The sequence below is a fragment of the Epargyreus clarus genome, unplaced genomic scaffold, assembly GCF_041222505.1.
Source record: "Epargyreus clarus isolate Ecla_fem2 unplaced genomic scaffold, WU_Ecla_fem_2.2 ptg000008l, whole genome shotgun sequence".
NCBI classification, from domain to species: domain Eukaryota; kingdom Metazoa; phylum Arthropoda; class Insecta; order Lepidoptera; family Hesperiidae; genus Epargyreus; species Epargyreus clarus.
In genome coordinates this window covers 12,103,045-12,130,975 of record NW_027332216.1, presented here as the reverse complement: position 1 = coordinate 12,130,975, position 27,931 = coordinate 12,103,045, and the positions used below count along the sequence as shown (strand labels likewise).

At 38.5% G+C, this 27,931-nt stretch overlaps 1 protein-coding gene across 2 annotated transcripts; it reads left to right on the top strand.

Moving 5' to 3' along the window:
• The first annotated feature begins 467 nt into the window (after positions 1-467).
• Positions 468-27,873, top strand: LOC140744454 ((E3-independent) E2 ubiquitin-conjugating enzyme UBE2O). 2 transcript variants are annotated; one of them, XM_073076054.1, is made up of 25 exons: positions 468-801; positions 2,670-2,897; positions 3,343-3,588; positions 4,649-4,763; positions 5,685-5,816; positions 6,054-6,193; positions 6,713-6,885; positions 7,690-7,815; positions 8,276-8,483; positions 9,630-9,755; positions 10,191-10,291; positions 10,725-10,860; positions 11,060-11,146; positions 11,547-11,688; positions 12,278-12,492; positions 12,765-12,854; positions 14,616-14,825; positions 15,474-15,591; positions 17,884-17,986; positions 18,611-18,700; positions 21,861-21,979; positions 23,373-23,605; positions 24,011-24,208; positions 24,693-24,843; positions 25,392-27,873. In XM_073076054.1, exons 1-25 carry the CDS (start codon positions 577-579, stop codon positions 25,724-25,726), a joined length of 4,047 nt encoding a protein of 1,348 aa, XP_072932155.1. In that variant the 5' UTR covers positions 468-576; the 3' UTR covers positions 25,727-27,873. The 2 variants fall into 2 exon arrangements, with proteins under 2 accessions (XP_072932155.1, XP_072932156.1); XM_073076055.1 differs by having other exon boundaries at positions 14,616-14,829; positions 15,487-15,591.
• Positions 27,874-27,931: the final 58 nt, after the last annotated feature.

Below are 27,931 nucleotides of genomic sequence, written 5' to 3'. Positions count from 1 at the left end.
ATTCCAGTGTAACCACTTCGTCAGAAATTGTTCTTTCTGATAGATACTTATGATATTTTTGATTCCCAATATTTTAGATACGTCTCAAGGCGTTTTTACATATTTACCACTAGCTATTATAATTATACACAAGATAATATAATTCATTTTGTTAATAAAAATCGATGTGCAGCAGTTTTTATTATAGTATGTGTATGGTCTAAAAGTTAATAAAGACTAGAGATTGTATTAGTCCGTGCATACTGCGTATTTAGCCGCTTCAATAAGTGTGGCGATCATGGACAAATCGGATTCTGATGAATGAATTAAAATTTGGAATAAAATACACTTAAATGAAAAAGTAACAATATAAAATTTTATTTTATTTTGTTAAGAGTATTTTATATAAATTTAATATTAAAATGACCAACGAACAGAAAACGGAACGTCTCGTTTTTTTTGCACAAAATCCCGCACGATGGCGTTTCCGTTGCATAATTAATTGACGCATGCGCCACACATTGCAATCAGCTGTCAGAAAGAACATAATCACGTAAAAAACAAAATTATTTGTGTCTTTAGATAATTCCCGTCAATATGGCGGGGCAAAATCCTGGATCACCAACGGACTTTCAGTATTTTTATGAGGATGAAGTGTATAAAATCACCAATCGCGGTCAAGTGGTCTTCGGTCTCGTACTCGAGAACTACGAAGCTAACTCCAGCGACCAGGAGAGCGACATTGAAACACCTATTCAAAAAGGCGAAATTCGTGTTGTGTGGCATCCTTCGGGCACCGAGCGCGTAATATCCGAGAAATCGGTGAGTCAATATTGCGATACTTTTTGCGAGCGGCCTACGGTGCCCGGTTCACGCCTTGTTGAGTTCTATCGTAAAACAATAAATTAACTAGACAAACACTACAATTTAGTAAGAACCCTCATTTTCGCCAATTTACATTTTTTAATTTTTTACTCTAATAATTCTCTCATTTGAAGGTAAATGGAGTATTTCATGTAAAGTAATTTTGTTACTTACCCTCAGAATAGTCCATTGTTCTAGAACTATGGGTGGATGACCTTTGCAGATTTTTTCTAATGATGTTCTAGAGATGACAAATTTGTTTCACATTCCATTGTGCTCTCCCTCAACATTTTAAAATGTTTTTATGCCTTCCACATGGTAACAATAAAGAGAAACCATAGAATATTTTTGAAATAGAAGTAAGGCCAATAAAAAAAAGACAAGAAATATATGGTGATAGCATGATGGCACTTATATACCAAATATTAAAGACAAAAATAGTACAATATTTTTAAGCTAATTATGGTTGTTTTTTTAAATGTTGTTTTGATTATTTTATTAACAAGCTTGCAATCCTTTCAGTGGTCACTGCCACTTAAATACATCTGTATAGAATTACATACAGAACAAGCTTTCTACCTGAAGGCAATCACAGCCATTCCTGGGGATTAAGCTGGTCTCCTCATATGAAAGTCTGCCAGCATCTATGTATACATTACCAATAGTGCTTCTACATACAACAATATGTTGAAAATCCTCTTTTTGTGTTTCATACACCCTAAATATAGGTTATCATTTTTAAACAGAATACTGCAGTACCCGCTATTATGAGATAGCATTAAACCATGGGGTTTGGCACATGTTGACACATGAAATAACAATACAATAGTTTTATTACTTTGTATTATAGTTGTTTTGACTATTAGTCATTGCTAAGTTTCCCATCTGGATATTATGGATGGATAAAATGATTGCCGATCAATCAATCATCAATAAACTAAGAACAATGATGTAATCAATCAATGGCATCATTGACATAATAAATTGATTGGTATGTGGGCACCTTAACATCCTATTATTATTATTATCCTATCCCTCCAGTACTTTCTTTTATGACAAAAGGTATCCTATGTAATCTATATATGTATAATTAATGTACTTTTCCGGACCTCTGAATATGTGTGTGCAAAATTTAACAATGATTGGTTGAGTAGTAAAGCATAGAACACAAACAAACAAACTCACATCTGCATTTGTAGTATGAGGATGTCAAACTTTTAAATATGATAATGCCACTTTAAAGGTAATCCTGACTTAGAGATTAATTAAAATTTACAGGACAGTGTCTTGAACTTATAATATTTACAAAAGATGAAACAAATTTACATTATTGTTGGATTGACAATATTTCTACATTCATATTCAGGTTTTTTGTACAAAGTTTTTTATGTAATAAAGTACAATTTACAGGACAAAGCTTACCAATCTCATATTCAAAGGGTAAATGATATGAGATTATGAATAATCTCTAGCCAGGCAGTCATCTAAATGATGAATTTAAAGAAATATTCTTAGTCTGGGCATCAGCTGGGTACTTGTTAGGTGTTTTATGAGTTTGACAAGGGAAATTTTAGTGTGTCCCAATGTGTGTAAAAATTATTTATTTAGTAAACTAAGTGACAATTAATTTGTATCTAATATAACTAAAACGGAATCAGACTCAGAGAGATTAATACAACCAAACCACCACTAATTCTCTTTCGCTTGCCTAATTTAAGGTTTATTTCGATTTGTGTGATAGTTTCAATGCATCAAATGCATTGAGAAAAAAATTAAAAATGTAGACCAATAAACATACCTATTTGAGACATGTGGTATGGTGGCAGGTCGGTCTGGCGGATCGTTCGCTCATGCCAGGCGATGTGGTGCGGCGGCTCATCGCTGGCAAGGACACCCAGCGCGGATACTGCAGGGATATCGTGATGACAGCTGCGTTACAGATTGTCGGCACCAAGCATGTAATACCCAACGTCGCCAGCGAGAGGCTCCAGCCTTTAGAGGAGTTCACCCCCGATCTGGCTGTGTGCCTCGACTCATGGGTTGGCACATCAAAGGTACTGTTCTGAATAATTCATAATCATACTTAACTTTTGCTTTATATTAAGACATCCAAGAGAGCCGTCTTCGTCTATTATTAGCCAAGTCTCTGTCTGGATATTACTGTCTTAGTTGTGTTAGAAAATTCTTCTTTCAAAATAAGTCATGTTAATAAATAACTATTCTTAGTTGTGTTCACTTAATTTTTGACATATACATCAAAATTAATTTTCCTTAACCACAGAAATATTTCAATTCCAAATTGCCCTTGGATTTCATTTCCCTACATTGTTTGCTGGATTAACATATTCAACGCGGAGGTTAATCATACAATCAGTCTTATTTTGTCATAAAAACTTCTAAACATTATTATGTTTTTTTATTAACCACTGATTTGAATGTGAACAAATCTCGCCTTTTTATTATTATTTATTTTGTCTTATTTATTTTGTTGTCTGATAGGCAGTACACAGCAAGCTGCGCTTAGTGTCCGCTGACGGCTCTCGGCTCGAATACCCAGACCTGGACACTTGTCCGTTGGAAGACTACTCCATGCGTCGGCGCCGCTCCACGCCGTACTCGTCGTCGGAGTTCTACCCCGGCCAGGTGGTCTACGGGCCCCTGGGCTCGCTGGACACCGGCGCTAATTGGCTCCACGTCACCAAGGAGATGAAGGCGGCTAGGAAACACAAGATGCACGATCATAAGGTATGTTTATAAAACAATTTATTTCAGTATTTCGCCCGAAATTTATTTGATGTCTGAAATTAATGGTACACATTTGATATTTTGACACAAAAGGAGACAGCTGCTCTATATTCGCATTTTGCCGAACATCAAAACAATTTCTATGTTTCAATGTTTGATAAGAAAAAACATGATAATAAAAAAATATTTTAGTAATTTAGTGGATATATAGCTTATCTACACCAGCTCATAATAATTTTATTTGAATGGCACATTATATAGTTATGCTGGCAGTCGGGATTTGTTGTAGATAATACTTTTGTAGACCATATCGGTGATTTGAAAACATCAGCAACAGTTATCTGCTAAACTATACCATCATGTACCAATCTACTATATCTACATGCTGGTCAGCATGAAAGAGTGTGGTCCGTTCTTGCTGCAGTTGTGAAATCAGATTAATCATATTGTGAGACCACAGAATCATAATTCCATTTAAGAAATAACATGTTTATGTATATATACACTATACACCAACATCCTTCACACCAGAACACAGAAATAGACGGCAGTTAAGTTACTATAATAGAGGCACAGAGGGCCCCTTAATAAAATATGTAAACCTATCTTTAACTTTAAAATATATAAACTCGTCTTTATAGTCCAGTCAATTTAGACAATTGAAATAGCAAAAATTGCGGAAATTATTTGGGGTCAAACGTCAACATTTTAGGTGTTTGGATTTTTCTCGAAAACGGTAAGTTTTATCGAAAAGTACTTTAGACCAAAGTTAAACCAAAGTAGCTCTTAAAATTCTCTATAAAAAGGTGCTTATATTTTTTTTCTCTAATACCTATCATCATTCAGATATTGCGCTTATAAGAATTACGTTTTACACGATATGCACATATTCCCACACCACCTGTGAAATAGCATACTCAGTGCGTTCTTTTAACGTGGTTTCCCCGGGAGGACTATTCCACGAACCTTTATGATGTTTCAGAGGGACAATACTTATTTTATGCTATGTATTTAAAACTATACATACCTTTATTGTACAATATAGTGTATTATTATCCAGTTCACAGTGGAGGCGGTGGTGACGGAGAGCGTGAGCGTGCACTGGCAGTGCCGCGCGCTCAGCACGCTGCCCGCCGACGCCGCCGCGCCGCAGCAACCCAAGTTCCTCGTCGAAGGTAACATTTGCACTTACGTTACTCGTCGGAAGAAATTATTTGATCGAAGCAACTTATTTCTTGAAAGTATAAATTACTTAACTTTAAATTAATTATTCGTAAAAAGTAACATTTGCTCCTTTAACAGCTCTCCAAATTGTAAGTTCCCTTAAAGTTAGGTTCCTTATTTATTTATTAAGTATTTTTGCCCTACACACTTAGGGGCCATTCAAGTATTACGTAACGCAATTTTTGAAGAGTTTTGACCCCCCCCCCCTTGTAACGCAAGGTAACGTTTTTCTGTACCTCCCCCTCCCCCTCTCTAAACGTTACGTAACACTCAAGTGTCAATTTTTACCCCAAACTCGCTAAAAAGTTATGTTATAGTTTTTATCCTTGGGCGTGTTCAGCCGAACTAGGTGTCCTGAGTATTCTAAGTTAGTTTAAGTATAGTCAAAGCATATATACTGCTATACTGTACTATACTTAGTCTAACTCAGAATACTCAGGACTTAGTTCGGCTGAACCCACTCATTCAAGGGATTCTCCGTAAAACGTAAATGAAAAGGGTTGCCAATTTAGGAGTTTTAATTCTCTATATTTTTTATTAAAAAATGTTACGTAACGTGTATTATGAAAGACCCCCTCCCGCCCCTGTAACGCATCGTAACGTTTTACAAGACCCCCCCCCCTCCCCCCAAATTGCGTTACGTAATACTTGAACGCCCCCTTAGGAAATATCATTCGAAATAATCGTCGAATTTGCTAGCAACTTACTTGGCCTGCTTCACTTAACAATTTTGTGATTACCACCAAACTCTCCATTACAAAAGAATTGTGGAAGTATAATTTACGCCAATATTTTTAAGTCCTGTGAACTAGCGCGAGCTTAATTTAAATTTATTTTATAGTATAATTTCTATGTATATTATTGGTACACAGGTGAAGATTTAAAGAAACTGAAATTGCTCAATGTGTTCGAACCGTGCACACTGCAGGTCGGTGACCGGAACTTCCTCACTATTGGACCAGAAGACACATTCATCAGCAAAAAACAGTGGAGGAAACAACAAAGTAAGTATTCAAATAATCATGATTTTTCTTTGAATTATTTTTGCACACATTCTTTTATTTTCTATAAAGACATTCTAAACACTTTCTTGAATAAGATCATTTTGCCAAAAATTATTAAATTTAAATGAGACTATATTTTACTGTACACTATAAAATATAAAAATACAATAATAATCAGATTTTTTCATGTTATATGCAATCAACACGCCTATAAAAATGAAACATTATGTTCTACAGGTAAATTTTATCGAAATCTCCGCAAACAAACTCGCCCGCTCCCGAAGAAGCCGTCCAAGGTGAACGCCAACCCAACGGAACACATGCCCTCCAGACCAAAGAAACGAGCCTCGTCACACCGCAAACTCAAGTCTACCGATGTGAGTGTTATTTCATTAATAGTTATTAACGTGAAAATGCGTGCCACTGTACCGGTCGGAAGCGCGGTGGATTCCGGGTTCGATCTGACCAGGGGTCAGACAGATACCTCAATGATGATAAATTTAGATTTCTGCGTCTGGGTCTAGGTCTACGTGTCCTGTATTCATCTATGTATGTGATATGGCACCCACGATAGAGAATCCTAGTGTAGAGGGCTGTGATTGATAAAAAGATTTTTTCTTTTCTCATTTAGTACATTGAAAAAGTAATTAAATATCCTTGTATAAGAAATATTAACGTAAATCTCTTATAATTCGTTAAGTATGGGGATAGCAGGTTGAACTTTATTATAACACAAAATTTGTACACAAAATTACTACGAGACTATAATGCACTAAAAAATGTTTGAACCAATGATTCATAGAGTGTCATTGTATGTATTAGTTCGTCATGCAGCATTTATTTACTTTATAATGTTATTTTGTTATAATTTAATACAAACCTCAAGTTATACACAGACCGAAATGGAAGTGGACCTGCCCGAAGAGAAGCTGGAGCCGCTGGACGAGGCGCTGAAGGCGGACGCCAACTGCCCGAGCATCAAGATCGAGCCCAGCGGTGACGTCACGCTGCCCATCGCCAGCAGCATCGAGGATACCGCCACTGAAGAGAAGAACGACTCGGGCATCAGGTAGCCTATTTGTTCATGTTATATTGTTTGACCGCTGGACGAAGCGCTGAAGGCGGACGCCAACTGCCCGAGCATCAAGATAGAGCCCAGCGGTGACGTCACGCTGCCCATCGCCAGCAGCATCGAGGATACTGCCACCGAGGAGAAAAACGACTCGGGGATCAGGTAGCCTATTTGTTTATTACAATGAATTTGAAGGTGGTAGAACCCTTTGTGGTTCGAATCCGGCGGCACCACCGCCACACCTATTTCTGTCTCATAACAGCAGCGTTACGCTCTGCTGTGTTCTGATTTGAATAGTGTCATTAGGGAGACATACTTTTCCAAGGCTTTCCAGCTTAATCCTTAGAGGTAGCGGCGCATCTGTGACAGATCTCAGGTAGGAATATCTAGTTCTATGTGGGGTTTATTACAGATGTCCATGGGCGGCAGTAGCCACTAGCTGGACTGTATGCTCGTCTGCTACCCCTATATTATAAAATTAAAATATATATATCTTTTTTAAATTTGTATAAATAAAATATGCAATGAAGTAGGAGCCGCTAGATGAACCTCTAAACGTGATCGCTAACTGCACGAGAATCAAGATAAAGCGGTGACGTCATAGTTGTTATCGTTCGATTATGAGCAGTTGTACAAAAATACGTGTGAGCATAAAAAGAGTTATGTTCAAATTCATTGTTAGAATTGAGACATGATTTTTTTTATGATATACTAAGGATGAAACAGCAAGGATGTCAGAGGATTTATGTAAATATAACTGTAAAATTGTATGTTATGTAATTGTAATATATTTCTTTACAGTCCAGAGCCAGCGAAAGAAGACAGCGGTTTGTTGAACGGCGACAGTCGCACTTCGGACGTTGCACTTAACGACGACGACTCGGACAACTGGGAGAACACGAGCAGCGACGGCAGTGACACTGATAGGTGAGTGGCGGTTGTATGGTGTGATAGGGATTTTGGTCTGTTCTAAGTGCGTTTTTGTACATGTGATGCACGTAAATATGAGGCTGGTCTTAAGGTTAATTATACGAAGCAGATTGCCTTTATTTAGTCATTGTGGAACATCGACATTTATTTATTACATGCACAGTTTTCTTCTATTAGCTAGAGATACTTTAGGTTACTCAGAGTTAATTTTCCTTTATTGCTCTTTTAGTTGCCTATTTTTAGACATTGCAATTAGAACTTACTTATAAAATAAGTCAGAAGTAACATTTACGTACTACCCATCAGAGCCTTTGGCCCCTATGTCATAAAATGGAAGGGAACCAATCCATTGATGTTTATTTATTTGAAACGTTTCTTTAAGCTTGGACACTTGAGCGCTGATCCGATATCTACTTGATTTAACTAATTTTCACATTTTTGTGTAATTTACCCCCAGCGGCGCGACGTGGTCGTCCCGTTGCTCGTCGGCCGCGTCGGGCTCCGGGCGCGGCAAGCGCTCCCCGCAGCTGGCGGTGCGGCTGCTGCGCGGCAAGCGGCTGAAGCGAGCGCCGCGCCGCGCGCCGCCCGCGCCGCCGCCGCGCCGCAACGAGCGCGTCGTCGTCGAGACGCTGCACACCACCAGCCACGCGAACGTCGTGTGGCAGGTACGATGCGACGCTTGTGTGCTGTGTCCGGTGTAGTGTACAGTACGGCGGGCTCCGGGTGCGGCATGTGATCCCCGCAGCTGGCAGTACGCGACGTGTGCGTCGTCGTCGAGACGCTGCACACCACCAGCCACGCGAACGTCGTGTGGCAGGTACGATGCGACGCTTGTGTGCTGTGTCCGGTGTAGTGTACAGTACGGCGGGCTCCGGGTGCGGCATGTGATCCCCGCAGCTGGCAGTACGCGACGTGTGCGTCGTCGTCGAGACGCTGCACACCACCAGCCACGCGAACGTCGTGTGGCAGGTACGTTGCGACGCTTGTGTGCTGTGTCCGGTGTAGTGTACAGTACGGCGGGCTCCGGGTGCGGCATGTGATCCCCGCAGCTGGCAGTACGCGACGTGTGCGTCGTCGTCGAGACGCTGCACACCACCAGCCACGCGAACGTCGTGTGGCAGGTACGTTGCGACGCTTGTGTGCTGTGTCCGGTGTAGTGTACAGTACGGCGGGCTCCGGTTGCGGCATGTGATCCCCGCAGCTGGCAGTACGCGACGTGTGCGTCGTCGTCGAGACGCTGCACACCACCAGCCACGCGAACGTCGTGTGGCAGGTATCTCGCGACACTAGTGTGTGTGTCCGGTGTAGTGTATAGTACGTCTGACTCAGGTCGTAGAAATTGATCCCCGCAGCTGGCAGTGCGTGACGAGCGCGTCGTCGTTGAGACGCCGCACACCTCTAGTATCACGAATGTTGTGTGGCAGGTACGTGAATAGTTATTACCCGTAGCTTGTGTGTCAGTGCGGTGTAGTGTTTAGTACGTCAGGCTCCCGGCGCGGCAAACGGTCCCCGCAGCAGGCAGTGCGTGACGAGCGCGTCGTCGTCGAGACCCTGCACACCACTAGTCACGCTAACGTCGTGTGGCAAGTGCGGTCAGGTTGGCTGCACGCAACGCCACAACGTAAGCAGCACTGCCGGCTCGGCTCATTTTCTTATGTACATTTCGATACTTGTCAAACCTAAATGAAAATGACTCGAAAATGAAAATGACCCCCGAGTAGGTGATTTTTCTTTTCAGTAGTCACCACCATGTTCGTCCGTTCTCGCGCGAAATATCTTATATAAAATTTAGCATTGTGTGTTTCTTACAGGATGGCACAATAGAAATGGGTATCCCATCAACTCAACTGTATCCTATACACCATCTGGATGGACAAGAGTGCTTCCCTGGTGACTTCGTGGTCAGTGGTGCTGCCAACATTGAGGCGAATCAACAGGTGAGTTCAAAAAAGTTTTTGCTATAATAAAGGAGCAAATGACTTAAGATATTTTCGACAGCTCCGGAACACTTTATAAACTTGGTTTACAAGTAAACCCCTTTAAGATACAGCAACAAAACAAATCTCCATTGGAGTTATTAGTGCAAAGTATATCTATCTATGAAACTTAAGTGACAGTCCACATATTTTGTTAAATAGTGAGATATGAAAATAGAAAAAGTCAAACTAATAACAATTATATATTTTAGATGTAGGCGTGACTATATAGCACACCCGCGTCAGAGCAAGCAAATTTTTAATTCCATGCTCCGAGTACAATGACTTTTGTTATTTATTAGGAGTAAATTTTGTTACTTTGTGTTACGTACTTAAAAACTACATTATTCGACTATTTCATTACTTGGTGTATCAATAATAATATTTGTGTTCCAGTTGAAGCGTCGCGAGTACGGCGTGGTGCAGCGCGTGGACCACCACGGCCGCACCGCCATCGTGCACTGGTACCGCACCTACACATGCGCCGCTGAACCTGTGTGAGTGGTTAAACTTTCTTATACATATATCGCTGCTTCAATTCAAAAGTACCACAAATATAAAATAACAAAAATGTTTTTATCGCAAAAATGCAATCGTGAAAAAGACTCCCGTTGATTTTGCATTCTTAGATACAAAACCCACGCAACCGTTACTTTTGAATTTTCGTTTTCAACGCGCGAAATATGATCTAAACCGTCATATTGTTAGTTGCGAACGAACTGAAAGCACGACCCTTTTGTACAAAAGTGCCACATCTCGAAACCTAATCTGTGTTACCTGTAAAAAGAGTGTTATTTTGATTTTTGGTAGTTTTGAATTGAAGCAGCGATATGTACTAGTTCTTCTCTTCTAAAATTGACGTACGCGTGCAAGTCATTCCGCATTATTTATTGAAACCGGTTATAATGTAGTGCAATTGATATTTCCCAGTCCCCAAATGCTGAACGAGAGCGAGGTGAGCGTGTACGACTTGAAGGACCATCCGGACTTCCAGTACCGGCCCGGCACCGTCGTCATCAGGGTCGCTAACTTTACGGGTGAAGATGAAAATTGTACTGCTGGACAGGTAGATCTCTTTTTAACAGTTATATAATTATATAGAGTAAAGGTTTTGAAAATGGACATATCGAATGGGGTTCTTTCATGTCTAATATATCTTTAACTCTCATTGATTTTTGTACTAGTCTTTGGAATTGAAGTGTAGTACTGTAATTACTTTTATTTCGGTTCAAGTATTTTATTTCCTTATGTTTCCTTATCTTTAGGTTATTGACAACTTCCCGTCGGGTCGTGTGAAGGTCTGGTGGGTGGATGGACACACGAGCATGTGCTGGCCACAGGATCTGTATAAGGTAGGCATTTTTGTTATATTTATGTTTATAATTTGATCATATTAAATGATTTTTTTATAATGTACTTCCAAAAATAGGTGGTTCTCAAGTTTGACCACTGATTGAGAATACTTGTAAATAATGTTTTAAGTGTCTTTATATTTTTACATTACAAATTTATTGAGAGACACCAAATGCCGTTGACGTAAGAATAATATTTATATTGATATAATAATAATATTAAAAACTGGTTATTTTATTGAAGAAATTTCATATCTCATTGTATTTAAATCTTTTATTATTTTTTCTTAAGTATTTCAAACATCCATCTCATTTGACTTATGTAAAAAGTGTCAACTTTTTTTTTTAACTATCATAACTGTATAGAAGGTCGCTTATAAAGTGTGAATTGTCCGTGTAGGTGGGCGAATACGACTCTGAGGACGGCGAGCTGTGGGCGTCGGACGGGTCCGCGTCGGACGACTCGTGGGAGACGCAGAGCTCCGCGCACGAGCCCGAGCCGCGCACGCCCGACGACGCGCCCAGCTACGGCAGCGAGATGCGTTAGTCCACCTCTTTTTTATATTTGTTTGTTTACGAGGGGGAAACCTTCAAAAGGTACCCTATGCCGTGGGAGCGGCACGGACTTATGTGGGATTTTTCCACCTCCACCACCACCTCTATTCGCCTCTATTCTAATCCTAACTAATATTGTAAACTAAGTCTTACTCGGAAATTCGTTCGCGGTCAGAGGTTTTATGTATCCCTCAGATAAATAAAAAGACGGGCTACCTGTCTTTCTTTGAACCCCTGACAACGCGTGTACATTTCATGACAATCAGTTATGTACTTGAAGCGTAAATTATTTTAATTTATGTCATCCTCATCGACTAATTATTACATCACTGTTAAGCACAGGCCCACTTTCAGAATGAGAAGGTCCTTGGGCGCATCCATATTATCGAGAGTGGTCGGAAAATTTTGAGTGCTGCACATTATTTACCATTTGTTAATTAAAAAACCTTTGGAGAAACAAAGTCGAAATTAAACATTCAAAAGTAAAAAAAAATCTTTCTTAATAACCAGTCTCGCTAAAAATATGAATCGTTTCGTAAACATAATGCGTTGACAGTTATTTTGCTTGTTCCACAGCGGCATTAACAGCGCTGGAGGACGCGCCGGGCGACGCGGCGGAGGGCGTGGCCGAGGGCGCGGGGGCGGGGCCCATCGCGGTGGGGGCGGGGCCGGCGGGCGCCGTGCCGCGCCTGCTGGAGCCGCGCGTGGCGGCGCACATCGAGCGGGGCCGCCTCGCGATGAGACGTCTCGAGGAGATCTTCTCGAGACACCCCACGCTGCAGAGCCAGGAGGTGATGTAACTGTTCTAGTGCTAATGAAAGAGATAATTTCACAATTAGCTAGGAAGTTTATAACTGTGATTTTATGCAAGTCTTAACGAACATCGATTTACATAATTCTCAAAAAATCGCTCCAAACTTTGGTAGCGTAAGAGCTGTATGTCAGTCATCGTTCTAGTAGAATTATATCAGTGGTTTTTATTTAAAAGTAATATTATTTAAAAATCAAGGCCCTAGGATTTGATGATTTATTTGTTTTGATTAAATAAATTAATATTTTACAGATTATGCGGAAACTGCTCAATTTATACAAAGACTGCCGCTTCTTAGATCGCTTGATGAATACATCGTTCTTTCACGAAGACATCTTTTTGGTAAGAAACTTTATCTATTTATTGTACAGCACCATGGTATCATATCATTTATTACATATTATAGGTTTTCTGTAAAAAATACTTTAAAATAACGTGTATGCATAAGTTAAAGAGTCATGTCATTAAAATAGATAAGAGAAAAGTGAGAAATAATTTAAGATATACGAAATAATTATATGATAAAAAATTTAAATCCTTATCGAGTTACTCTTTTCTTGTGTATGTCATTTTTTTAGGAAATAAAAACGTGATAAAGTTTATTTGTTAATTGTAATGCACCATTTAGTTACTCGCTGAATACAGCAGATTAAGTAGGAATATGTTAATAATCGAATCAAGTGCATTCGGTACTTATAAACAAAGGATTGTGTGTTTGCGTTCTTGCGCAACGTTCACATACTCGTCATTGTACGGCAAACTACTCAACGGATTGTTCACAAGTTTAACCTTTAAGGCCCGGCCAAACAGAACGCGTATTTTAGCGCCGCGCTAGGCAATTACCGCGAGAAGAAAATCCTGATGCCGCGCTCTAGCGCCGAGTTGTGTTGTACTGGGTTACAACTGAGCGGTCACACAGAGCGCGTACGCGTACGCTTGTCGCAGCGTTCGGAGTTCTTTTCGCCGGGCGTTGTATTTTTTAACACATTTGAGTACAAGCGTCATTGTATGGGAAAAATACGCGCGGGCGTACGGGTATGCGCGTACGCTTACGCGCTCTGTGTGACCGCTTACTAGTAACTCAGTACAATACAACTCGGCGGCGTCAGGATTTACTACTAACGCCCTAGCGCGGAGCTAGAACACGCGCTCAGTGTAGCCAGGGCTTGTAACTAATAATAAATAAATAATAATATTTTTTATATCACGGCGTGCGTAAATGGACGTTTTACGCACGCTTCGCGTGCGCAAAACCCCCATTTCCGACCCCGTAATATAAAATTTTATACAACACGCGGACGAAAAATGTTTTTCTGACTCGTGTGATTGCAGTCCTCGCCTGCGGCTCGGCCTGCAAACTCACACTTGTCAGAAAAAAATTTTTCGTCCTCGTATCGTAATGTACTATTTATTCACGGATTTCATAGCAGCACACACATGACTAAAAAAACAAGAATCAAAACAAAACATAAACATAAAAAACAAGTTCTTATAATACTAGAAACATATGTTAATATAAATGGAGGGTACCGTGCTGCGACATAATAAACCGTAAAACGGACTATCCTCAGCCAATGTCATGGTAGTGCAACCGAGGCGCTGATTTTCAGGGTAGACCGAAATAAATGGACCAACATAGACGGCTGTCTATGTAACACAAAATAAGTCTTTGTAACAAAAAATAACTTTAGCGACTAAGACTATTTGTCCACTGCACCGTCACCGAGCCGATACCAAGAACAAGATTATTTCGGGCCGATTTTAATTATGTCGTGACGGCGATAATTTGTCCACTGCGACCGATATCGGTGGTTTATTTTTTTCCAGCTGTCACTCGTATGACGGCTGTGTATGGACCAGTTCCAATGTATTTTACATTGCCGGCACATCGGCCCGTCAAAAACTCGGTGCCGATCTAACGATCACGCCGACCTACTTGGAATATCGGCGGCCGGGATGACGGTGCTCGCGTGACGAACGTTCGGTGGACAAGCTGCTATTGTAAATGTATGTGCGCTACTTCGGCGCCGTCATTAATTATCGGTATCGGCTCGGTATCGGTGGTTCGTGGACAAACAGCGTAAAGGTTATTTTCAACCGCAGGGTCTGATAGAGCGCGTCCGCGAGCGCGGCGCGACGACCCCGCGCTCGGGCGAGCGGCGCGTGCACGAGCAGCTCGCGCGGCTGTTCGCGCCCGAGGACGAGCCCGCGCCGCCCGAGCCCGCGCCCGACGCCAAGCCCGGCCGCCCCGTCGGACGGTTCATCGTGTCCAACGTGGCCACGGAGACCAAGCCGCCCGTCGAACCCATGGAGGTAGGTATAGTACGCGCCAAACTTCGAGTCCGCTCTGAAGTTAATGGCCGTAGGTGTCAGTCAGAAAGCCAATGCGGTTGAACATATACGTCGTAGAAACGTAAGGGCACACTAACGCAGCTACATACCCGCAAGCGAGAGCGGGCAGCGACCGGTTGCCGGGGGGTCCCGCGCCGTCTTCGTCAAACTGATATCTACAATTTGTTGTTTTTCTATATTCAAAGCGAACTTGAAGTTTGGCACGGACTCTATTTAGTTGTTCGCCGTGCATCTCGCACTTGCCAAGCCCGGCCGCCACGTGGCCATGGCCTAAACCCCACTGTAGAGCCCATGGAAGTTATTGTAGGTGATAGTAGAGCGACTCGTGCGAGACGACGCACCCGAAAGGCCCGACCTCACAATCATTACCGACAAGCCTGGCCGGCTCGTCGGACGCTTTATACTGTCCACCATATGCAACGAGCACAAACCCCTAGGGACCTATAGATTTTGACATATAAGTTTATTGATTTACGTATGTCTATGCATAAAATTGCATGTTCCTCTTGCAATGGACCAGCTAAATACAATAATACTATTAAAAAATTCAATGATTAAATTTAGAAACAATGGAACATAGTTTTAACCTGTTACATTACAAATTTTAAGGTATTTCAGGTAGAAGGTGGTACGCCACCCAAGAAGCCTCTCCACCTTAACATCGAGCCGGTGCAGGCGTCCGCGTCCGATACCGACATCGCCGTGTGTAACCCGTCCGGCGAGAACCGTGAGTTGATCTTAACTGTAAATTAATCGTTGCTTCTGCCAATTAACAGTAGTGTGAAGCGCTGCTATGTTCTGGTTTGAAGGGTGTGGTAAGGGAAACATACTTTTCCCATGCGTTCCAGCTTAATCAGGTAGGAATATCTAATCCTATCTGGGGTTCGTTACATATGTCCACGGACAGCAGTAGCCGCTTACCATGCACTGCGGACTGCATGCTCGTCTGCTATTGCTATGTACTGGAACTGTATGTTAGCCACACTTCTTACAATATTTTTAGAAGGTATATAGTTCAATGTTAACAAATGGCGCTGACGTATTAAAATGCCTTTCACAACAGAAGTAATATGTTTTGAAAATCAACATGTAACATGTGGTCAATCAGTATAGATTGACCACATGTGTGGTCCACCACTATCTCTTACTTACTCTTACTGTTAGTACCTACTCTATTACCTAATTAGGTTTTTATGTAATTATTTTTTTAGATTCACCCAATTATATCAATTTTATACTCCATTTTATTTCTCTAATCTACAAGGTATTCGTGTGTATAGGTTATTGCTATTACCATTTATTTCCCTGCATAGCTGCATATATTTTCTAGACATGCAATAAAGAGCATTGTATCGTATCATACATTATTTCGCTTCTTTGCAAGAAGATAGCAAAAACTAAAAAAAATCATTTTTCTGTTAAAATTACAATTTAATCCCAAATATTTCCTATTTTAATGTGTCCTAACAGTACTGTAGTTATACAGGGTGAATTTTTAAAACGGGCCTTCAGGGCCAAATCCGAAACTATAAGGATTAGCGAAAAATGCTTAAAGTTACGAGGCCGATTTTGATAATAACTAAAACTGCATCATTACTTTTTTAATATAACTTTTTCCCTAGCCGGGAATCGAACGACTTCATTTTGAAAAAAAAATACACCCTCTATATTATTCCACTATCTGATAGTGTTGCTTATAAGGATCAAAATCTGGGAAGTAATGATAAATGACAAACTAAAGGAAAAGTGTGGCGATCTCCCGCTACTCGACAAGAGATGGCGCCACGAGTATTCTGAATCACGCTATCGAAGTTTTCTAAATATTCTGCATATATACAAGCTCCGAACTGAGACTGTTGGAGCGCGGCCGCTCCCCGGGCATGATCACCTAGCCCGGCGGGAGATCTCCCTTTGCCAAAAAGCCTCAATTTTAAGAAAATACATATTACATACATATTTTTTCATATTAATTTGGCAGTTAAATTCCCGCCATTCATCAATTTAAACATTTCGCGTATTAACAATTTTTTTGGCTCAATGTTTCAAATCATTCGAAATGGACGTTTTGTTCTTCAAGAATTTATATTTTTATGTCCATATTTGTGGACATGTATTTTATGTGTGTATAGTTACTTTTAGGACCATTATAATAGATTTAACTTGCTATGGGCGGAGTTTCGTTTAATACAGATGTAAAATTGACAATTTGCGAGAATGTCTTTTTCGAGTCAAATCCGAGTGACAACTAAACAAAGAGATATAGAAAATCATATTTACTGTTGAAACGTAGTTATAAACAACAAACAATAACAATTTACTATTTAATCACTTATCTATTTTTATTAAAAAATAAATCCTAAAAACGACGGTAATTTACTTGCCAAACTATTACTTTCTCATACTAAGCCGTATGTCACGGTTATAGCATCGAATAATTAGTTGATTAACCAACAAATTCTTCAATGGTATGAGTTACGTATGTTTCTAAAGAATTACACATAAATCATTTGTTATGTATAATCCTTAAGGATTACTATGGCAATGTATGGAAAAATATGTATTTTCTTCAAAATTTTCCTTTTCCTTTAATTTGTCACATAACATTACTTCCCAGAATTTGATCCTTATAAGCGACACTATCAGATGGTGGAATAATATAGAGGGTGTATTTTTTTTCAAAATGAACTCGTTCGATTCCCGGCTAAGGAAAAAGATATTTTAAAAAAATAATGATGCAATTTTAGTTTTAATCAAAATCGGCCTCGTAACTCCTTACAGCATTTTTCGCTAATCCTTATAGTTTCGGATTTGGCCCTGAAGGCCCGTTTGAAAAATTCACCCTGTATACATAACTACTTATAATTGTATTTATTATTATTTTAATTCTCATTTAAATGAAAGATTTCGAATCAAAAACATTGTTTAATTTTAAACTGGCTCTCCTGGAAAACTGCCTTTTTTACTTGTGCCATTATTTTTGCAAAGAAGCAATTTGTATATGTGTATGTTTGTATTCCAGCAACCGGGCAGTCAGAAGCCGACAGTCAAGCTCGCAACGTTTGCCACCGGCTGTGCTCGCTCATACACACGCAGTTGATCAAAGCGCACGCCGAAGTCAACAGGTATGTTCGTCATTTGCCTCTGTGTGGTACTCGTAATGTGCTAAGTTGGTGCTGAAAGCTAGGTGCGATTGTATAGAGCTGTATCAAGCATGAGGGACGAGTATTTGTCCAAATATGAACAAGTGACATGCTATGAATGGGAGCTTATTTTCTTGGATATACCTGGGTGCGTTTGTGCAGTAGGCTGTATCGAGCATGCCAGACGAATATTTGCCCAAATATGAACAAGTAACTCTCTACGAAGGGGAGTTTATTTTTTTGGAAATACCTCGGTGCGTTTGTGCAATCGGTTTTATGGAGCATGCCAAATGAATTTTTGACCGATAATATAACTAGCTCCAAAAGAATAGTTAATGGCAGTTTCTATCTACGACTGCGTAGTCGGCTGTATTAAGCATGATAGACAAATATTCGCTCAAATATGTGACTTGCTCTCAGGACCAAGGAGAGTGGGTTTCTCTAGAAGGTAGTAACTCTAAAATGAGAAGGCAGATGATCATAAATATGTTAATATGAACAATTAAATTTTATGGTCCTGTAAGAGTTTCTAAATGGCGTCCAGTGTGTGTATATATTATAACAGATTATAGAATAGTGTATATAGTCTGTGGTTTATTTTCGCAGGAGAAGGCCCCTAGAGCTGGCCGCTTTCCTTAACGGCATAATGAAAGAGCAATCCGCGAGTGACGAGAAGTTACCCTACCACTTTACAGTGTGAGCCTACATTTTTATTTTTTTGTTTAACCCCCTTAGCCTTACCCCCTATACCTGTCCTGTGAAGTTTGTGCATGAAACCTTTTTGAGATTACATCATACTGATATGGTATTCTCGTATAAAGTTATTGCATCTGTATTTAGTAAATTGTGGCCAATAGTTATAGTTTTTTTTATTCATTATATTCCATAGTCTGCCATAATTATGTTCAAGATATTAGAATATAACAGTATTGGTAATGCAAGAATATGAATAAGAATATGAATATGAATATGAACGATTAAATAATGTAAATCTTATAAAAATTGATTCTAAGTCAGATTAGAATTTATGATGTAAGCATGTTAACTAATGATTTGAGAAATAAATATAATAATCTTCAATCTAAAAACTTCTTTAAATTGAAAATTTAATTTTGCTGAAATTTTGTCATTTTTATATTAAAAGCCCGAACGTGCGTAATATACAATTTTAATTTTATGGTTTAAATGTACAAACTTCCATAAATGTTACTTTACGCTTAATTTCGTTGTCTATGTATTATTTTTTTTATCTATGTTATGTCATTTATGTTTTTTAATTTTATTTATGTTTTGTTTCTTTTTGCATAACATTCCCCAAATAAGAATAACTTTGTGTTTGTATGACTGTCCAATTTTCGTATTGATTTTTGGAAATATATGTTGCTTTTTTATTATATTTCGTGCTGTTTGTCATGGCATGTTTTATGTTTCGCAATGGAGGCGGTGTGTTCATAATCTATGTTTCCCACCCATAGACAATTATGCCAATAAATTCGCATCACTTATATTAATCGAATATTTTAAAGTTAATTTAAATTTGATACTTATAAGAAATAATTTAAATTTTATAAACGATTACCTCATACGAGTCATCTGTTACTAAACATGATTTTATTGATAATATATTAAAGAACATATATGTTAGCAATTATTTTGTTTGATTTTCGAGAATTTTATGAATGAGAAATAGTGTGCTATTTAATATAATATGAGATATTGTGTCAAAGAATTTAGATTTTTTTATATACACACAATCTTAGATTCGTCTAAATAGGTAGTTTAAAAACGTATGACACATTTTTTTTTATTTATATTTATTTATGTCTATATTATAGAATTGATTTTTATTTACTTGCTTTTATTATTACATTTATTTATTGGCTATTTATTTTTTTACTTGCTATATTTTCATTATTCATTTGATTTAATTTGACCGTCATCAATAACAAATTTTTGACACATTTTTTTATTAAATAATTAGTGGAATTTGCAGAAAAATATGCAATGAAAAATGTATACTGTAAAATGTCTACAGTATGTATTGACAGTTGATTAGATCCATTCCAAGTTTCTCCACATTATGTGTGAAATTGCTTATAATTTAACTTTGTTGTTAATAATTTACTTATCAGTGCAAAATACAGTTTGCAGTTTATCCATTCGCCTACACTTTGTATAGCTTGCAAGACATTACGCAAATATATCATAATACAAAGATACATAGATGATGTAGTCATATTTTTTTATTTTTTGTAGGTTATTTCTTAAATTTTGTTTTTTTCTAATTTCTCTGTTTTGTTAGTAGATGACTCTGTAAAAAGTGGTAATTTAATTTCTCTCTTTTTCGAATGCTAAAAAACATAATGATTGTCAATGTTAAAATATGTATTATTCCATAAATTATAATATGTGTACACCATGATTTGTATTAATAGTAATATAATACTAGCTATAATTATTTATGATATCCTTACTAATATTATGTATATGAGAATACAAACCGTTATATACTAATAAATAAATAATAAACTGCATTTATTTACTCAAAAGTGACCTGTATATTTGCTTGCTTTTTTGCATTTTATAAAGTAATAATGTATGTATAGATATAATTTTATTCCCTTGAAAACTCCATAACAATATAAACATCGTTATATGGACGAGTCTAATTATAGTAATATAAAAAATATGATTTTAATGATGACGTTTAATGTCTGTAAATATAAACGGGTTATTTATATAACTTTATTTTAAAGTATAAAACTGGTGGTGTTCACATATTTTTATTATAAAGGAGGGCCAAAAGCCTGGAGGCTCTTTTGAAGTTTCACTTTGAAATTAAATCTCGCGTAGTTTTGATCAATATCAAATTGTTTAATGTAAGTTTTGCGTGCATATAAATTTGTATTATATATGTCATAAATCTTGACCTCTAGTAATTTAAATAAATTTTGTAATTGTAAAGGACCTTAACTTTCTCAGTCACATAGGTGTATACATACATACTGGTTCAAAAGCAATCACAAATTATTTTAATTCTTGTAATATATTTTTTATGTCTCGTTTCTATTATATGTTGGGATACACTTTACATGAACAAATTTCAAAGTGTATTACCACATTAAATATCTGCTTGTGATTGAAGTTCAAGATTTATGACAGTAATTTTATTAAGATCCTGTTTTGTGCATGGTTTCCCCAAATTGTTATTAATGTGTTGTTACTTTCATATACTCGTATTGCATTCAATGTTGATCGCTCTATTGACGAGTGATTATAAATTATACGCAATATTTATAGTATGATATGTAGGTATTTCATTTCTGTGTATTGCAAATGCATTTTTGTTGTTTATGTGTGGACTGTTCCCCGAGACTACTATCATAATTTAGGAAATGTTTTAATTCTGTCTTTGAGTATTTTTTGGAAATAAATTAAAAAGTACGTGTTACATTTATTATCATCCTTACGATATAAGTGTTTTTGATGGTGATAAAAATCTTATTCTTCTACATTATCACCACTACTAACTAACTACATAATATGTCTGTCTTATAACTGTAGTGTAATGCCCCTGTCTTTCGATTTAACAAATTTGACAGACCAATTAACATCATGTAGGTATCCTTGCAAAAAAACTGATAATTTCCACATAAAACCCGTGTGCTCGAAAATATAGTATCTGTCACTTCAAAATTTAGACGAAACCAACTACACCTCATATGTTAAAATCCGTCAAGTCGTTTGATCTACAGAGGATGAGACATGCATACTCTCGAAAAAACACTATTTACGACGCTAGTATGTAATTATGATATTATCGTTATGTTGACGTGTCGGTGTGGTGACGTTGCAGGCAATACGGCGCGCTGGTGGTGACGGTCGCGAACCAGGACGAGAAGGAGGAGGGTAAGCCTGCTGGCACCGACGTCAAGGACGCCATCACGGCTGTCATAGCGCTCGCTGAGTCCAGTGGTGAGTTTATGTTATAGAATTTAAGTATACATTTCCTTCATATTAGTTGTGTTAAATATTAAATTGAGGTTACTTATTTCCTTTGCCTGCGTGACGATGTTATTACAATTATTATTGATGTGAAACATCTATAGCCGCACGTAAAAAAGATTTCTGGCGTGGCGACGCTTACCTTTAACTACATAGACGAATGTTCTATAAGGGACAGAGCTATTAGAACAATGTGATAAAAAAGGACAACTAGTGTTTGACCTTGCGTTTCAAGTGTACGCAAACGTAAATATTGACCATGGAATATAGTGACCAATGATTACTTCAGTCAAAACGGGACATCGATTTTTTTATGTCAAATACTTTTTACTTGAAAATATATAGTTAAAAATAATAAACATTTTTTTTTTCTGACACGCGGTATCCAGTGTTCAATTGCTGTTCAGGTAGACATATTAATTTGAATGAATGGATTACTGGATTTATTTTTGGTTTGGAATCTCGATATGGGTATATTTATCTTTGTTTCAGTACGTGATAACCATAACGACGAAATTGCGTAATGTGTTTTAAGCTACGGTTATATTGTGTATGTCGGCGATATCCCACTACCGCACTTTATTAATAAACTGAACGAAACGACTTTAATATGAGAATCACTTTTATTCACTTTTATTTACAATTCGGGCAGAGTAACGGCTTACAATCTTTTAAAATCAGTCGAAAGAATCAGTGCAATGTCTAAGAGACATTGAGGTTAGATCAATAACAGTATTGTAATTACGAATAATTATTTTAAACATTAAATATTATAATATAAACGTAAGATACAGATTTACACCCATAAATAATTATTTTAAACATTAAATGTTATAATATAAACATAAGATACTGATTTGCGCCCATATGTACGATATGAAATTATTATACTATTTGCTCTCGGGGCTTATCTTAAAAAATGTAGGAATGTCGACGCCGGCGGCACCACCGCCACACCTATTTCTGCTTCATTACAGCGCTGCTGTGTTCCGTTTTGTAGGGTGTGGTAAGGGAGACATACTTTTCCGAGGCGTTCCAGCTTAGTCCTCAGGGGTAGCGGCGCATCTGTGGCCGACCTCAGGTAGGAATATCTAATCCTATCTGGGGTTGATTACAGATGCGCGATCCATGGGCGGCAGTAGCCACATACCATCAGGTGGACTGCATGCTCGTTTGCTACTCCTATATTATAAAAAAAAAAAACTTAAGTTAGCGGAGGTTTCAAATAGAAGGCAATACGTGTTATGTAGTGGATTACATAATTTCATTTATGTAAATTAAAAATTGTATGACTTAGAAAAAAAATACATTAAAATGTCTCACAATTTATTCATCTACCATTTACCCACTATTTATTTCGTAGTGCCCGCAGCCAACGAAACCGCTCCCCTAGCGACGGCGGAAGGCACTGAAGCGGAGGTGGAGGCGACGGCGGGCGCGGCGGGCGAGCCCGGCGGCGAGGGGTTCGTGATGCTCGAGTCGCCGCCGGACGCGCATCGCTTCCGCCTGTCCATCCTGCAGCCCTCCGAGCCGCGTGTGTTCTACTCGGCGATCAAGCGGGAGATCAAGCTGCTTAAGAGCGATCTGCCGCCCGGTGTAAGTGTACACTATTTTTTTTACTTGTTTCTTACTTTATTTTTTTTATATTGTGAAGTTTCAACATAAAAGTGTGATTTGATTGGGATTTAATTTCTATCTTAATTTATATACCAATAATGTGTATAACTGACTAACAATGTGAGTGAATAATTTGAGTAATAACATAATGTAAGTTAAGTTTTTATGTTGATAATTTTGTGCTAATATTTTAAATTCTTGACAAGTTTGGGATAATATCAAGTCGTCGAAAATCTTGCTAGAATCTTGCAAGGGCGCGAGAAAAACCCGATTCATATCGGCTCCACATTCTCTTCTCGCGTTCTGGCGAGATTCTTGCGAGAATGTGGAGCGGCCTTAAGAGTCGCACTTCACCGCGACATAACGTGCTCGTGTCCCTCCCAGGTGTGGGTCCGCGGCTACGAGGAGCGCATCGACCTGCTGTCGGTGATGATAGCGGGCCCGTCGCGCACGCCGTACGAGGGCGGGCTGTTCGTGTTCGACGTGCAGCTCGGCGGCGAGTACCCGCGCGCGCCGCCGCTCTGCCACTACCACTCGCACTGCTCGGACAGGCTCAACCCTAACCTGTACGAGGATGGGAAGGTATGGGATAATGAAGACAAAATATAGGGAAATTAGTTTATACAAAGAAACTTAGTAGGCGTACCTTGTTTTGAAGTTATATTTCTTTTGGAATGTTTGAAGAAAAAAATTTTTTCATTGTGTACAAAACCAATAATTAAAAAAATCGATACTATAAAGTTGGTTCGTAAATATTGCAAATATTGCATACGTGCTTACAATATGTTACACATGCATATTTTTTATTGAAGAGGCAAGGAACAGTTGAGTTAATTATGTCAGCATAACAGGTGTCTAAAAATGTGATTCCAACTTATCCTTGTGTATCGAGCTCATCCTAAAAAGTCTGTCGTATTATAAAATGTTGATTCTTTTATGAATCTTACGTTTATATTATTGTGATTTATATGACCTGTTTCTTAACTTGTAAAGTGCGCTACGTACCTCATATTCTCATTCACTTTTCAGGTTAATTTTAATTACAAACATTTCTTTGTTTCTCCAGGTGTGCGTATCTCTCCTGGGCACGTGGTCCGGCCGAGGCGTGGAGGTGTGGGGCAAGGACAGCTCGTTGCTCCAAGTGATCGTATCGTTACAGGGGCTCATACTCAACGCGGAACCATACTTCAACGAAGCTGGCTATGAGAAGCAGAAAGGTTGGTTTGATATGTTATACTGATCTCGTATATTTGAATATATGTTCAACGGTTTTTTAAAGGAGCAACGGCCAAAGTATTGGTAGAGAAGTACTTTAAAGGTTTAAAATATTATAAGGAAACATTTGTAGAGATTTTAAGATGTGACTTATTTTTTAGATAAAATGCAATTTGATAAAACGGTACTCCTTTATATTCCGCTACATATCACAGTTAATTTCTGAAAACGTATGTGAAACAAATGCTTAAACACACTAAAAACACACTTAAAATGATTTTAAAGTATAAAATGGTTTTAAGTGTAGACGAAGTAAGTGTAGTAAGTGGGACGAAGACAGCGCGGGACTGCCCCGGCACCTGTTCGCTGTCCGCTCTCGCCCACGGGGACATAGCTGTTGGTGTGCCCTTACTGTTGCTACGGAGTATATGTTTGTAGTTGTGTTCGACCGGATTGGCTCTCTGGCTAAACCTGCGCGCAACAACTTCAGAGCGGACTAGAAGTTCAGCGCGGACTAATAATTACTACAGGTTATCTTGTTTGCTTAAAGGTACACAACAAGGCAAGGAGAACTCGCGCATGTACAACGAGATGGTGCTGCTGAAGCTCGTGCAGTCGATGACCAAGATGCTGATGAACCCGCCGGAGCCGTTCCGCGAGGAGATCCTGCAGCACATGCGCGCGTCCGCCGCCGCGCTGTGCCTGCGCCTCGAGGGGCTCGTGGCGCTGTCCGGCGGCGGCGCGCTGCCCCCGGACGTGCCGCCGCCCGACTACCCGCTGATCCCCGCCTCGCGCGGCTTCTGCCTCACGCTGCGCTCCTCGCTCGAGGCGTTCCGCGCCGCCCTCGGCCGCAACGGCATCACGGTACCCCCCTCCACCTTATAGCCGATCTCGCACCCCGCACTAGGTAGCGCTAGCTATTAAATAACTTGTGTATAACTCCGACCGTGCCCCCTCGGACGGGGACGCCGCCCGACTCTCCCTCTCCCTCCCGTCTTGCTCGTTCTCATCGATCCGATTGCAGCTCGGCTCCCCGAGGTCATCTCGTCGTCAAACAGAAATACACTCGTAGTTATAGTATTTATTGTGATGTACTTTTTCGACTATAGGTATATTATATTAGATGTTTGAGGCGGGCGATAGATCTAGTTATTGTTAACCACTCGGTTTCTCTCTCGCGAATCAAATAAATTCACGTTCGGATTTATCTCGTCATCGAGTATTGTATGCGTGCATGAAAGACGAATTTGTTGTTCATATTGTTCGATAATATGAATGTAACCGGTTCCATCTCAATCGTATTCATTAAATGAAATTCTAATGGCAATGTTCGCTCTAATACGAATGAATTAATTACTATTATTATAATTAATAATTTATAGATATAATATTATTTATTTTCTTAAAAGTAATGTTTACTTTAATTCGATACACCGCGTTATTATGTTGTTAGGTTACAATTACGTGTACTTATTGTTGTATTTAAATTGATACACGAGGTGAGGCTTTTGCTACTGTTCGAATTTTGCTACGTAATTATTAGAAGATATAAAGACAGTTTATTTTACGAGCCCGCCCGAAGATGCGTGCATTCTTCATTGAATTCCATTCTCGCGATAAAAAAAATACACAAATTTTATTGTTTTATTGAAGTATGTGCGGTTAATACGTGTATTTAATGTATGTTTCTTTTGGGTGTGTGTAATGTGTGTTATGAAAACATTCGCTCATTGTATGTATAGTTTTTATGTTTTTTTTTTTATTTTTCGTTTTATACAATGTGAAAATAATTATTGATAATGTTATTCTAATATTATAATATGTATGGATTCGGTCACACGGGCGCCGCGCCGTCGAGAAGTGCACATTTCAATATTCGTTCGTTCCTCCTAGTTACCAATATTTTTAAATTCTTTAGAAAAATATTTCATATTAAATATATTTAGATCTGTAGGGGGGGAAACGTAACTAGCCATCTCCAAATTATATAAGGGTGCAATGAAACTAAATTAATATTTAATAGCAAGTACATTTTAGTATAAATTGTGAGTTTTACAAATGTGGAATGTTCCCGTACCAATTTTTATTTTGTTATGCGAAATGCGAACAACATTGCGGTCTCACTGTTGTGTTGTTTTAAAATGTATTAATTACAGCTTTAAGGGTGATCTTACACATTCGCTTCGTGTATAACATTTATATGATTAGCGCGATATTGACATGTATAGCCAAAAACAGCTTTCATGCAATATAATATATTATGTGTGTGAGTCGAAGTATTGACAAGCAAAAACGCTTAATAAATAATATCAGTAACTAAATAAAATATAATGTGTTGTATAATAATAGTGTATATCATATACAGTGAGATCGTAGTGTTGTGGAGAAACACTTCATACATTTGTGCTTCGAACTCATAGTCTTAAGTCGTAGTAGCAAATCACCACACATTTGGAGAAGTGCTGTATATACCCAGTGATAATTGTGCTATTCTCTGATGCGTACAAACTGGGATTTTCCTTTGTAACATTGCGTCTCGCTGTATAATATGAAAGCTACGGTGTATAAATATATAGTAGTAAAAATCGTATTTATCATTCTAAAGAATGTATAGGCAAGAAAAGATCTAGGTGCTGAAAGTTTTATCAAAGGACACAAACGCTATCTTTAGTAGATGGATTTACACACTGTTGAGATGAAAATCGAGTTATCGTTCTGAATTATACAAAAAAAAATAAGATAATTATACAAACGTTTACGTATAACCAAAAGTATATCACTGTTACAAAGAGACGTTCTAGTTTGTAGGCAACTTTAGGTATTCCAAATTTCAGAATTGTAATGGAAATGAATAAGTAATTTGGTTAATCTCATTAGTGCTTGTAGGTTCGTTGAGTCGCCGTGGGCGGCCGCACAAAACGATGTAACTTCATGCCAAAGTCAATTGAGCTATGAAAGGCTTTCTGTCGCTTGTGTACGCGATAAGTGACAACTATGTGTAATAATGATAAAATAAAGAATTCTTCAACCTTTGTTTTTGTTTTATTTTTAGGGTTCTGTGCCAAGAGGTAAAAACGGAACCCTATTACT

Bases quoted from the DNA above. Each gene is read 5' to 3' on its own strand.
- LOC140744454 (XM_073076054.1), top strand. From the start codon at position 577: ATGGCGGGGCAAAATCCTGGATCACCAACGGACTTTCAGTATTTTTAT. The intron at 6,886-7,689 runs GTAGCCTATTTG...ATTTCTTTACAG, and splicing joins AAGAACGACTCGGGCATCAG to TCCAGAGCCAGCGAAAGAAG. The intron at 10,292-10,724 runs GTGAGTGGTTAA...GATATTTCCCAG, and splicing joins ACATGCGCCGCTGAACCTGT to TCCCCAAATGCTGAACGAGA.